This window comes from Phocoena phocoena, chromosome 13 (genome assembly GCF_963924675.1).
Source record: "Phocoena phocoena chromosome 13, mPhoPho1.1, whole genome shotgun sequence".
Classification (NCBI taxonomy): domain Eukaryota; kingdom Metazoa; phylum Chordata; class Mammalia; order Artiodactyla; family Phocoenidae; genus Phocoena; species Phocoena phocoena.
Window position 1 is genome coordinate 39,739,519 of NC_089231.1, and position 14,212 is coordinate 39,753,730.

The window sequence follows — 14,212 nt, forward strand, 5'->3', positions numbered from 1 at the left end:
AGAATAAACTACCGATTCATGCAGTAACTTAGATGGGACTTAAAGGCATCATGCCGAGTGAAAGAAGCCAATGTCAGAAGGTCACGTATTGTATATTCTATTTATATAACATTCTCAAAAAAGTAAAACTATAGTGATAGAGAACAGATCTCTGATTGCCAGGTGTTAAGAGTGGGGAGAAGAGAGACTGTAATGGGATAGCATGAGGGAGTTTTCTGGGGTGATGGAACTGTTTTGTACCTTGATGATGGGAGTGACTACACAAATCCGTGCATGTGTTAAAATTCATAGAGGGAACAAAAGGCCAAGAATAGCCAAGACAATCTGGAAGCGTGAGGTAGGAGGACATGCCCTACCAGATATCAAAATTCATTCTATAGTTATTAACATTGGCTTATTGGTTCAAGAAAAAATAAACCACTGGAACAGAATAGAACACCTACAGCCAAGAAACATAATCATTGAATATATGGAAATGGGATATATCACAAAAGTACAGCTATAAGTTAGGAGGGAAATTGGAATATTCTATAAATGGTAGGTGGGGTGTGGAAGGAGAAGTAATGAGACCAAGGAGAAGTACATAGGGAATTTCAGCTATATCTGTGATGTTTTTAAGTATTAAAAGAAGGAGGAGGAGGAAGAGGTAGCAGAGAAGGGAGGAAGGAGGAGGGTAGTAGGAGGTAAGAGAAGTGGGAAGGAGTAGGGAGAGGAGGAGGAGAAATTGAAGCAAATGTGGCCAAATGTGAAGGTTTGTTAAAACTGGATGCTGTAAGTACGTATTATAGTATTATCTATACTTGTGCTGTCCAACACTGTAGCCACTAGCCACATTTGGTAATTTAAATTAATTAGAATCACATAAAATTAAAATGTAGTTCCAGTGTCCTGCTAGTCACATTTCATGCACTCAGTAGCCACATCTGATTGGTGGCTACAAAACCGGACAATGTAAATGTTGAACACTTCCATCATCGTATAAGGGTCCACTGGACAGAGGTGGCCTATGAATTTATATGTGTTAGTTCATAATAAAAATCCACAAGGGGGAATTCCCTGGCCGTCCAGTGGTTAGGACTCCACGCTTTCACCGCTGAGGACCCAGGTTCAATCCTGGTCTGGGAACTAAGACCCCTCAAGCCGTGCCGCCAAAAAAAAAAAAAAAAAATCCACAAGGAAGAATCAAAGCTTGCAGAACATATGATGAGTGAAGGAATTAAAAGGAATGTGAGTAAAAGACAACATCTAATTTCAATATCTATATCTCTTTACTTTCTGATTGGACCGTCAGATCTTCACCTCTTCCCAAAAATCTGCCCCCAAAGAAATTCCAAAAATGCAAAAGGAACAAACTTTCCGTTGTCTCTTCTAGACACCATTTCACTTCCTTTTGGATTATTTTAATATTTGGTAAAGGAAAAGCCATGACTTTACTTTCCTATGAGAAAAAAAAGCTACTCTTGACAGCTGCTTCGTAAAACTGAACCCAGTTTTCAGACCTTGGGCTTTGATGACCATGATCCTTCGCTGCAGGTCAATGAAGGGCTGGATCAGGCAGAGCCGGGGTTCCTGCTTCTGACTCAGGCAAACACCGTTGTGATTCACAACCATCCAGCTCCGGTCATACAGCAGCCCTTGATTTCCTAGAGGCCACCTGGTCACCTAAACAAAAAGGTCAATGTATTTTAAGCCAGGGCTCCTCAAAAATCATCTTCGCATTTATTGCACTGCAGCTGTACTAAAGCAGAGGACTTCAGAAATTCAGCACAGACTCCTGAAGGAAAAAAGGGATGAAGAGAAGGAAGTAAAACAAAGAAGACAATGCAAAGGAGACTTTGGGATTGAGATACCTGCCATTCACCCTCCAGATCCAGTTTGCACCCTTCTCCACTTCAACCTGCTTTTTAGGTAGGTAATGTGTGTGCACAGCACGACATTCTGGGAGCACGAGAGCGTACCTGAAAAGTAGGTCTCCGCCCCAGCCTGTGTCCCACTCCCCTCCCCACAGGCCTCCACTGCACCTGCTTTCTGTGTGTCCTTCCACAGTGGTGGATGCCTGAACAGGCATATATCCTGGTACTACAGACTTATTGCAAAAATTGTGGCTACACTGGAATGGTCCCTGAGTTGATCCACTTTAAGTGTGTAAGTTTTCCTCAATTCTTCACATTTCTACAAAATTAAAATACAAATTACGCCCAGTGCCCAGATCTTGCATTTAATACCATTCTCCAATAAAAAGAACCAGGACTCTTTGGAGAAATGGTTTATTCTAGGGCTGGGTCGGAGAATATACAAGATGAGCCAGGAGCTCCCTGTAACGCTAGAAAAGTAAGGAAGTGCTCAAAAAACAAACTGATGGAGGTATGTCAAAGGGACGCAGGAGTCAACTGAAAGCATGCCCAATGGCCAAAACTGGAAAATACTGAAAAGTAATAATAATAATAACGTAGTACTGAAGTATAATCCAAAGTATAAAATAAATACCCATGAGTCCAAATAAATAAATAGAAAAAGTCAAATCCCTCATACAGAAGAATCCCAAATAATTGATGTAGGTGTTCCCTCCTCAAGAAGGTGGAGCATAACTCCCTATAACTCCCTACCCCGTAAGTGTGGGCTACACTTAGTGACTTGCTTCCAAAGAGAACAGTATAGGAACAGAGTGGAGGGGAAATTTTACAGTGAAGAAACCTGGCAAATACCGGGTGCTCCAGGCTCATGTCAATAGTGGTAAGTCATGCTGACAGTACCCTAATATGATATGATGAGAATAGCCCTTTACTTCTGTGGTCCTACTTCCAAAACAAACCATAACCCCAGTCTAATCCTCAGAAAGACATCAGACAAACCGAAACTGATGGATATTTTTTTTTTTTTTTTATTCGCTATGTGGGCCTCTCACTGCTGTGGCCTCTCCTGTTGTGGAGCACAGGCTCTGGATGCGCAGGCCCAGCAGCCACGGCTCATGGGCCCAGCCGCTCCGTGGCATGTGGGATCTCCCCGGACCAGGGCATGAACCCACGTCCCCTGCATCGGCAGGCAGACTCTCAACCAGTGCGCCACCAGGGAAGCCCTACTGATGGATATTCTAGAATATACCTGACGGATACTCCTCAAAACTATCAAGGTTATAAAAACAAGGAAAGTCTGAGAGACTGGTACAGCCCAGAGGAGCCTAGGGAGACACAAGGACTAAATGTCATATGGTGTCCTGGATGGGATCTGGAACAGAAAAAGAACATTAGGGGAAACCTAATGAAATTTCAATAACATGGGACCAGGTCTTTGCAGGAGTTTTGTCCACAAGTTACACAAGTTGCTTACAGCGCAGCAGGTGCAGCAGTTCCACCCGTGAGGGCTTTTCTGGAGCCAGCTGTCTGTTAAAGAAGGGTGTAGGTGAAGCAATGCTTTTGAAATAGTATTACGATTAAGAGACCAACATTCGCACACTAATTGTGAATCAATTTCATCCTGTCATTTTCCTCTGAGCACTCAAATCAACTTCTCAAAGGAATCTGAAAACTTTAATTGGGGGTAATGAAGAAAGGAAAGCAATTTTTAATCTAGGGGCACTTTGGGGAGGGTTCTGCTGGGAGGGACCTGAGGGAAGACTGAGGCTTCAGGGGAAGTGAAGGAGAGGAGCTGCGGGCCCCAGGGGGAGGGCGCAGAACTCAAGAAGAAACAGTGTCAAGGCAAACTGAAATCAAGCAAGGTAAGCCCTGTATCCAAGACGCAGAAACGTGGTGCAGTAGGGTGGGAGTGGGGAGGGTACTTTGAGGACTGACAAACCTGGGCTTAAATCTCACGCCAGCTAGTTATTAGCTTTGGACAACTAACCTTCCTGAGTCTTGCCTTTGTCATGTGTAAAATGGACGTTATTATCATTTCTCATAGGACTGAGTGAAAACTAAAACAAAATATAAAATGTAAAGCAACTGAAATATATCAGATGATCCACAGATGTTAATCCCTTTACCTCTGCCCTTCACTTGTCTTGTGCATCAGACCTCTCCCCATAGACTATGGCTGCTTCTGCTAGTACAGCACTCAAGTTCAGCAATACTATAGTCTATATAACTGTAGCTAGGCCCAGAAACCACCATTAAATCGTTATTTCTATAGGAGAACATGTTTTGAATTACAAATAACTTTTTAGAAGACAGTCTATTATTGGGAGGCATTTCTCCATGGATTTCTCATTTCTGCATGCCTGTTTCAACAAGCAGAAGTACTAACTGTCCTTTTGATCCAGACTACCTTTTCAAGGATGTTTGTATAGTGAACAGCTCTACAACCCTCTGGAGCAGAGGGCAGGTTTGCCCACAGTCCGATATTATAAAGGTAATGGCTTCTCCCCGATCGAAGACTACCCAGGTTGGCTGGCATCCTATTATGAAAGAGTCAGGTTTCCTGAGTTAGAGGTTTCTGAACATGAGCACGGCATCCACCGGGGCCCCTCTGGACCCTGTCTTGGGACCTGGGGGACAAAGAGAAGCAACACACCATGAAACTCATGCTGCATGCTGGGTTGTGAGTAAGTCCTTTATCTCTGACCCAGGAATCTCGTGTCTTCTGTCAGCATCCATGAAACTGTGGCAGGCTGTTTCTCAGACCCTTCACGGTTCTTCACACCCATCTGTTGGAACATGTCTATCATTTACTGGCTTCCTCCCTCCTTCTTCTTCTTTGTCTGGGCCAAGTTTTCAGCCAGTGTGTCTGTGTTGGCATGTGAGGGGTGAGCTTTCAGCTGGTGCAGCTGGGCTTTGGGTTACGGAAGGAGTTGGGCAAATAAGTATTCATTGAGGACAGTGGGAGCCAGGGTTCTCACAGGATTTACAAGTGCAGAAAGGGGGACGGCTAGATAAACGTTGTGGTGTTGGGTTGGAATTGGAGTATTAGTACGAAATCGTGGCCTATGGATAGATGATGGAGATGGACGGATAGATGATAGATACATAGATACATAGATATGTGTGTGTGTGTCATAAAGTGTCTGTTTCCCTTCTGAGATACTGCACACCCTGAGAGAAGGAAGCATTTCCATTTTGCTCATCATTGCACAGCAAGTGCAGGCCCAGGGCCCAGCAGGTAGCAGGTGTTCAGTGTATAGTTTCTGAAAGAGCAGATGGATAGAAGACCTTTAGCAAAAAAGGAAATCTACTGAGTTTCAGTGTCCTTGTCTGTAAAATGGAACACTAATTCCTGCTACGCTATCTGTGCAATGCGGCTCTTCTATGGGACGTGACTCATCTGTGAAAATAGAGTCCTGTTACTCCTCACCTGCCTCCATTCAGGAGTGGAGGTGAACTCGCTTATTATGGTCTCAGATCGGAGGACAGGCTCCTGTGTGACCAGCCCGAAATGCAGGCGACAAACAGCCTTGACCATGGTATGTCCGACCAGGAGCCAGGGAGCCTGTCATCCCAGAGGCTCAGGAGACTGGGAACTTTCTATGAGGCTGTCTTTCTATGATCTATGTGTGTCCCTGGGACTTGGTCTCTAGCTCCCAGCTCTGGTGACTACCAGGCCAGCATGTTTACTGACATTATGTACTTCACCTCCACGGGGAGAGCTGAGTGGAACAGACACATGAGAACAAGGACCCAGGGAGTCAGCAGACCTGGATTCAAATCCTTGCTCTATCATTTATTAGGGGGTCATGAGCTGGGCAAAGTGCTTAACCTCAGTAGCCCCCAGGCTCCATATCTATAAAATGGGGATGATATTACCCAGCACCTCATATTATTGTTTTGAGGATCAAATGAAACAAAGCACGTACGATGCTTCAGCAGGGAGCCAGCACACACACATTCAGTGAAAGTTACATCCTTAACTATCAACAGTAACTAGGTGGTCACACCCAGAAACAGGATCCTCTCAGGGGTCCCCATAAGCAGAGCCACGGTCAAAAGTCAGCCCAAACCAAGAAAGGCAGAATGAGAGTGGCTACTATGATTTTGATTTTCTGCATGCTTTCCTTCACTTCCTGGACTTTTTTCTTTGCTTTATCAAACAACATTATAAAGTAAACAAAAAAGAAGCAATCTCTTTAGCTGCCACTAAAACCCTTACCTCAAAAGCGGCACAGGATTTGATTGGGTAGAGGAAAAGGTTGGTGACGATGTGTGACCCAAGGCCCCCATCCGGGATGCCTGCAGCTTTCTCTGAAGGGGTCTGCTGGGTTCTGGTGGTCTCCAGCAGAGGTGGTCGCAAACTCACAGCATCCACAGTGGTGGGTGAGTTGTCCCAAACCCTGGAGTCTGGGGAAGCATCTTCCTGAAGTGAGGGACTACGTCTGGCCCTGGTGGCAGGCACGGCTTTCTGAGCTTCGCTCTCTGCTGGCAGGGCTCCAGCCTCCCCAGGCATGACCAGAGGGAGAGGCTGGCCATGAGACGGGCGCAGTCGGGTTGCTATGATGAACCTGAGAAAGGCCTGGGCATCCTCAAGCGTAGACATGTATCCAAACGAAATCCTCACAGATCCCGTCGGCTGCCCATCTATGAGATCCACATCGTCACCGCAGACATGACCAGCCTAGAATAAAGAAATAAGTCAGCCAGAGTGACTCATTCCTCATGGATAAAGTGGAAACCATTTTGTAAAACAAGTTTTGTTAATTTTATAATATAAACTTAACCCAGGAAGAAAGAACTGTAACACTAATAGGAGCTGTGTGCCAGAGGCATAGTTCCAGAAGCACAGAGACTGACTCTCTGGACGTCACTCTTTGCTCAACTGTGAATTGGGATCTATACCAATCTCAGGGGGCCACTAAAAAGTCTAAAAGGTACAACATTGTAAATCAACTATATTTCAATGAAAATAAATAAATAAATTTGTTTTTTTTAAGTTTAAAAGAAACCATTCATGGAAAGCATTTACCAGAAACACGCACACAGTGCTCACCCACAGAGGTGTCAAAAGACAGACCAAAGTTTCAGAAGCACAGATGGGTCAGCTCCTTGGTCTACCTAGGGCTTAAGTGAGAGGAGCACCTGCTGGCCATGCCTTTTAGCCTCTCTCAGAACCACAGGGAGGTCTGCATCCCTGACAGCTGCCCTTTGACAAGAGGGCAAGACAGGTGCTGCCCCTATGAATAATCGGCCCAAGGCCAGGATGAAAGCCAAAGGCAGCATGAGTGCCTGGTCGGGAGGTGGTGAAAGAAAGGTAAGACGTCCCCAAGCCTCTCCAATCCTGGCAGCCTGGTGTTGGTCACTGCTCCAGCTGCCTACCTCCCCCAGAGCTGAACCCCAGTCAGTCACCCAAGGAGATGAGGCCATGGCATTCCACAGGATCAATAGTACATCTGGAACTGCATTCGTTTGTGTTCTAAGACTCCTTCTCTCTCTATTTATTTTATTATTTTTTAACCACACCATGTGGTGTGAGGGATCTTAGTTCCCCGACCAGGCATCAAACCCACGCCCCGTGCAGTGGAAGTACCGAGTCTTAACCACTGGACCACCAGGGAATTCCCCCTTCTCGCTCTCTTTTTTTTTTTCTTTTTGGCTGCATCAGGTCTTAGTTGTGGCACGCAGGATCTTCATTGAGGCATGCGGGATCTTTCATTGTGGCGCATGGGCTTCTCTCTAGTTGTGGCGTGCGGGTTTTCTCTCTCTAGTTGTTGTGCGTGGGCTCCAGAGCGCGTGGGCTCTGTAGTTTGCAGCACGTGGGCTCTAGATGAGGCCCGCGAGCTCAGTAGTTGTGGCGTGCGGGTTTAGTTGCCCCGCAGCGTGTGGGATCTTAGTTTCCTGACCAGGGATCAAACCTGTGTCCCCTGCATTGTAAGGTGGATTCTTTACCACTGGACCACCAGGGAAGTCCCCCGCTCCTTTTTAAATAAAACATTGTTCACAGTTGGTTGGGATTTAATATATTCAATATTTAGTGGCAACCGAAAGAAACAAGTTAGAAACTATTCTGATATAAATAAGGGCTCTTTGCCACTCAAACCATTCTTATGAAGTGGTTCAAAACAGGCTGTACCTTGAAGTGACAAACCTCAGCCCAGAAGAACAGCAGGAAGAGAGGGGACCTGAGAAATGCAGAATGCCCCGTAGAAGAGTTCCTCTCCTCACCCAACCCAGACATGAGCTACCTCCTGCTTGGAGATTTCACTCTGGCAGGACTGAACTAGCTAAGGGCCCTCTGCATGTACGAGCACATTTTCACATTTGCTTGACCCCTGTTAAAAGCCCTCTTCTGGAAAAAAAAAAAAAAACAAACCCTCTTCTGCCTCTAAATGTTTGCCCTCAAACTAAAAAATGACTGCCAGAGACATAGTATCTTGAAGTGTTTTCTATTTTTGTTGACCCTTTTTCTTTACACATTCACAGGGTGGGCTCAGAGAAATGAGCTCGCAGATCCAGCCCCGACCCCAGACACACGACCAGCCTCTAATGAAGTTAGAGGCACCGCCATTGGGGTTTGCTGGCCAGCGTTTGGACCACACGATCCAGTACCAACCTGAAGATGCTTCTTGACCATCTCATCACTTATCCCCAGGTGCCTCTGGCAGGCCCCAGTGTTACAGAAGCAGCCGGTTCGCACGTGGATGTTGTGAAGACTGGCCATTTTATCTACCTGCGGGTTTAATATATGACATGGAACCAGTGTTAGGAGTGTCCAGTTTTACTCTGATTGCCTGGGAAGGAGTTTCAGATCCACACTTGGACCTCTCTTTCTTAACAGTAAAATGAAAATATGAGCTTGGAATTTTGCTCTAAGCGGCCATGATCTATCGTGGGTTTACTAAATACATTTTATAAAATGTTACTGATAATTAAATCTTATCCAGCTGGGTTATAAACATAGGCCTGAGAAAAGTGAAAGATATCAAATTCACACCAAACTCCAAGTTAAGAGCTCACATGTAAAACAATCTGATTTCTTAAATGAGCAGACATTTTTCCAAAGAAGACACACAAATGCCCAACAGGTACGTGAAAAGGTACTCAACATCACTAATTGTTAGGAAAATGTAAATCAAAACTGCAATGACATCAGCTCTCAAATATCTAATAGCGAGCATCTAATATCACACCTGTTAGAACAGCTATTATCAGAAAGACAACACATAACAGGACGTGGAGAGAAGATGGAGAAAAGGGAATCCTCGTGCACTGCTGGTGGGAATGTAAACTGGTGAGGAACTATGGAAAACAGTATGGAGGTTCCTTAAAAAATGTAAAATAGAACGAATTGCTGGAACTTTGGTCCAGCAATTCCACCTCTGGGTATTTATCCGAAGGAAATGAAATCACTGTCTTGAAAAGATATCTGCACCCCCATGTTCATTACAGTATTTGCACTAGCCAAGAAATGGAAACAACTTAAGTATCCATCAAAGGATGAATGGATAAAAAGTATGTGATTTATAAATATAATTATTCAGCTATAAAAAAGGAAATCCTGCCATCTGTGACCACGTGGATGGACCTTGAGGGCATTATGCTAAGTCATAATGAAAACTGCTAAGAAATGAGTCAGACAAAGACAAATACTGTATGATCTCACCTACATGTGGAATCAAATCAAAATTCATAGATACTGAGAGCAGATTGGTGACTGCCAGAGGCAAGGGATGGGGGTCGTGAAGGTGGTCAAAAGATACAAACTTCTAAAAAAAAAAAAAAAGATACAAACTTCTAGTTCTAAGAAAAATAAGTCCTGGGGATGTACTGTACCGCATGGTAACTATAGTTAACAACACTGCATGGCGCATGGAAAAGTTGCTGAGAGAGTAAGTCCTGAAAGCTGTCATCACAAGAAAAAAACATTGTAACTATGTGGTGATGGGTGTTAACTAAACCCGTAGTAAATCATTTCCCAATATACATATATATCGAATCACTGCACAGTACACCTAAAGCTAATACAATGGGGCTTCCCTGGTGGCGCAGTGGCTGAGAGTCCGCCTGCCGATGCAGGGGACACGGGTTCGTGCCCCGGTCCGGGAAGATCCCACATGCCGCAGAGCGGCTGGGCCCGTGAGCCATGGCCGCTGAGCCTGCACGTCCAGAGCCTGTGCTCCGCAACGGGAGAGGCCACAACAGTGAGAGGCCTGCGTACCGCAAAAAAAAAAAAAAAAACTAATACAATGTTATACATCAGTTATATCTCAATTGGTAAACAATTTTTTTAGTAAATTAATCTTTGAAAAGAGAGCCCACATGTCTCAAGGGAGATTCACAAAAATAAAATCTGAGGGCGGCTGGGACGTGGGGCAGCTCCTTGGCATCCTCTGCTTCCGGGTAGATTCCCAGAGCAGGAATTAGCAGAGCTACCAGTCAGAGCAGCTCTGCCTCAGCTCCCAGCCCAGGCTGCAAACATTACTGTGTTGACACTGTGTGTTATCGATTTGCTTTCATAATGTCTCAGACTTTGGGTTGAATCACAGAACTAACTGCTACTCAATCCAGAAGTTCCAAGGCTCTTTCCCGTCCCCTGAAAGCTAGACAGGTGATTCGTAGTCACAAGGCTCAAAGGTGAGCTGGCACGAGGGATGTTTATCCCAGCTCTTCTGTTTGTGGGTCCAGGGTTCCATTCTCCCAAGGGCCTGGGGGCCCAGTGAGGGTCCTCAGCCCTGGTGACTCAGGTTAAACTTGGGGGAGTGCCCTAAATGCATTCAAGGAAACAAACACATCTTGCCCAGTCAGAGAAGCCTTTGAAACTTTTCTCCCTGGGAAGTACAGGTGGGGGACACAGACACAGGTCACCAGGTGGTCAGCCTGGCCTCCCCGCTAGGCAAGCGCAGCGGTGTTACCTCCCACACACCCTTATGGGGACTACACTGCCTTCCCTTTAGCCGTCTCCCCTGGATGGTCAGAGTGAAAAGAAGCCACCTCTGCTGGTGAAATCCAGGAGTTCCCTGCTCTCTGAGGTGAGACCTGGCGGCACCATTGGGTCTGGCCTACTCCACCTCCAGGATCAGGTGGTCTCCATTCAAGGGGCAGCCCCTAGGAAAGCCCCTCACTCCCTGACCCCAACTCCAGCCAAGCTGAATGAGAAGTCTCCCCCACCCACCCCGTATCCACTATTCCAGTTTCCACAGCCACAAAACAAGCCACCCAAACCTGGCGGCCGAAAACAATAACCATTTTATTGTGCTCACGGCTACAGGGGGGTCAGGAATTCAGAGAGACCCCAGAGGAGATGGCTTGTCTGAGCTGGGAAGACTAGAAGGCTGGGAGCGACATGACATCTGGGGCTGGAATCACCTGGAGACTCAGCTTCTCATGTATGCATCTGGCCTCCAAGCCAGAAGGGGTCAAAGCAGACAGTCACCATCATGCCTGCTTTTGGCTTCCTCACAGCATGGCCGCTCAGTGTAAAACTCCTTACACAGTAATTCAAGGCTCCAAAAGTGAATGCCCCGGGGAGCAATGCTGATGCTGCAGGGCCTTTTCTGACCCAGCCTCCAAAGCCAAGCAGTGTCACCTTCTGTAGCATTCTGTTGGTTATGAGTGAGTCATAGACCTGCCAAGATTCTAAGGGGAAGAGACAGGGACCCCACCTAGAAGAGCATGTGGGTGGAAGAGGCTGTTTCGGCCACGCTTACCCTTCATACTAATTTCTCATCAGAACTTCATCTCCTCTCACCCTGAGACCTTTGGAATCCCACACAGGCTCGGCCAGTGACCAGCCAGGTGAAGGAGTTGGCTGCTGGGGCAGGATGAGTGCTGCGTCCAGGGAGGGTGAGAAACCGGCCTGACTACAGTGCAATAGAGCACTTGCTTCATACCAGCTCAGTGCTAAGGGGCTGTGTATCGTAACTCATTTAATCCTCGTGACAACCTATCAGCAGGGAAGATTGTTACCCCCATTTCACGGAGACTTGGGGAGCTTACATTAACTCACCCAAGCTCCCAGAGCCAGCAAGAGGCAGTCCAAATCTGAACCCACCCTCTTAACCACTGGGTAGACTGACTTCCAACAGAGGGGAGAATGCAATTCGGAGATTTGGATGTCAAAAACAAGAACCCAAAATCTTCTCACAGAAGGCTCAATTCTTTCACGCATCCCTTGAAAAAGAGACAGCCAGACCCAGCCATGATGCCATCTGATCTTTCTGAAGGCCCCCCAAATCCCTGCGGAATTCCCACATGTGAAGGAGCCCAGGAAAACCCAAGATTCTCCCGGGCCAGCACAGCTGGCCATGCCTCAGCCTCAGCCTCCACTCATGGGATGAGCTTCCTCTACAAAGGCACAGAGGGAGAAACTCAACCTGTGTGATGCCTTGGAGAATGAAGGTCCTGGTGAAGTCAGCCAGGCACCCAGATAGGCTCCCTGAGGGGGAGGGGGAGTCTTCCTCTTGAGGCTTCTCTGGGCAAATGGCGGGGTGGGGGGTTCTTTCACCGCTGCTTGGGCCAAGCAGAACCCTGTGGGCCCACCACCCCCCCCGCCAAGTACAAAGGCTGCCTCTTATTTGTCGAAAAGCTGAAGTCTCGCAGGCCTCCCAGAGTCACAAAAGAAAAGGCTTGAGCAGTTAATGATTAGGGCAAGAGAGTCACAGACTCTGTGTCTGATGAAAGAATGGGATTAATGCTATTGCTTGTAATAATCTATATCTTTGTGGGCATAGGAATAACTGTAGCTTGCTCTGCCCATATATGTGAGCGGGCAACTAAAACTGTCAACAAAGAGATGCTACAGACCCATGTCGACGTCTTTACTCTAAGATCTCGACACCTTCTCTCAGCATGAAGCAGTTACAGAAGATGGACCTTCACTCCTATTCCCATAGAAATGCAACGATGTCTGATAGTGGGGATTTGTAAGCAGCTCTTTTGCCCCTTTTCTGTTTGTTCATTTCTGTTTTCCTCAGACAGACCTTAATTGTAAAAATGAGATCACTAGGTAACATTTAACCTAACTCCGGACTTCGGCTCTACTGAATGTACACAGTGCCTTGCTTAACTGGTTGATTCCTTTCCTGGATTAAAAGGTGTAAGAATGAAGAATGAAGTAGTTAAAGAATGACTGACTCTCTAATTAAGTAGTTAAAGAATAACAGCGTCCCTGTTAGCAAATTTGCAGGCGGATAACAGGGGCAAGAGAACATCCAATTGCAGGTGGACCATGAGGACAAGACAGTACCAAACGAAGATCAGAAGTCAGTGGGTCTGCACGCAATGGAAAGATGATGAAGAATCTGATCTCCTACCTTAATGGTTAACTGAGACTCTTTCCCCTTTTTCCCTTTAAAAATTGTCATGGCTGAGCAGAATCTTCGGAGTTGGTCTCCGGACATGAGTCCACTTTCTCCCCAGATTGCCAGTTTTTCTGAATAAAGCACCTTTCCTTTCTACTGACACTTGCCCCTCGATTATTGGCTTTTGAGTGGTGAGCAACCCAACCTGAGTTTGGTAACATGCCTGCCACAGCACACTTCATGGTCGCTTGTCTGCCCTCCTCCACACCCCTGAAAACATACACTTATTTTAGGTTTGAGAATGAAACTTATTGTACCAATAACCTAGAATAACATATTTGAGAAGGCAGACCTTTGGCCCCGATGCATTTTCCACCATCCTTCAGAAGCATTTACAATCGCCTGCTTCTGAGTGGTGCTGGGCTGTGTAAGTGAGGGGCAGTGTGGGCTGGGGTCTTCACAGTCAACTCACCCAAGAGACAGCTTATGGTTGTAGAGTGTTGGCCCCTGGACACCAGTGAGAACCAACATTTCCCCCAGAGAATATTTCTCAAGTTGGTTCCTCAGAGAGTTCATGGCTATTCAGAAGTGGGGACAGGATCCCATGAGAAATGGATTTTGTTTGAGAAATTCTGGGTTTGACAAAGGTGTTTGGAGATAGTGGCTTTCAAGGGAAGATGAGTACTATCTTCCAAATTTATGTGATGATCAAATCTGCTCCTCACGGCATTTCTAGAAACCCAGGCTCTGAGAAGGGCCTTGAGCTCCCCATGCCCCGTGTGTGACAGCCCATCTGCTGACCACCTAGGGCCATGTCTGAGTGCTCAGTGTGACTCCAGATTTCTTAATGTACTGGGCAGTGACCAGCTTACTCAGCTGTGGTAAGGATCCAAGCAGTTCCCAAACCTGAATTGTGTTCATGAGAAAATACATACAAAGGGCATATCTACAGAAACTACTTTATAACCAATCTACCAAATCCTTTGAACTCATAATATGGATGAACTATGGCAGACATAAGGGCTTTTGTGCTACTAAGGACATCATTCCTACTTC

The 14,212-nt window shown here is 46.2% G+C and overlaps 1 protein-coding gene across 1 annotated transcript in view; it reads right to left on the reverse strand.

The window, feature by feature from the left end:
- Positions 1-14,212, reverse strand: part of MOCOS (molybdenum cofactor sulfurase) — a 57,913-nt gene that overhangs the window by 27,319 nt on the left and 16,382 nt on the right. The window contains exons 7-9 of the mRNA XM_065890298.1: positions 8,470-8,586; positions 6,076-6,537; positions 1,500-1,662 (exon numbers count right to left, since the gene is read on the reverse strand). Coding sequence (XP_065746370.1) covers positions 1,500-1,662; positions 6,076-6,537; positions 8,470-8,586 — 742 coding nt within the window. The remainder of the gene's footprint in view (positions 1-1,499; positions 1,663-6,075; positions 6,538-8,469; positions 8,587-14,212) is intronic.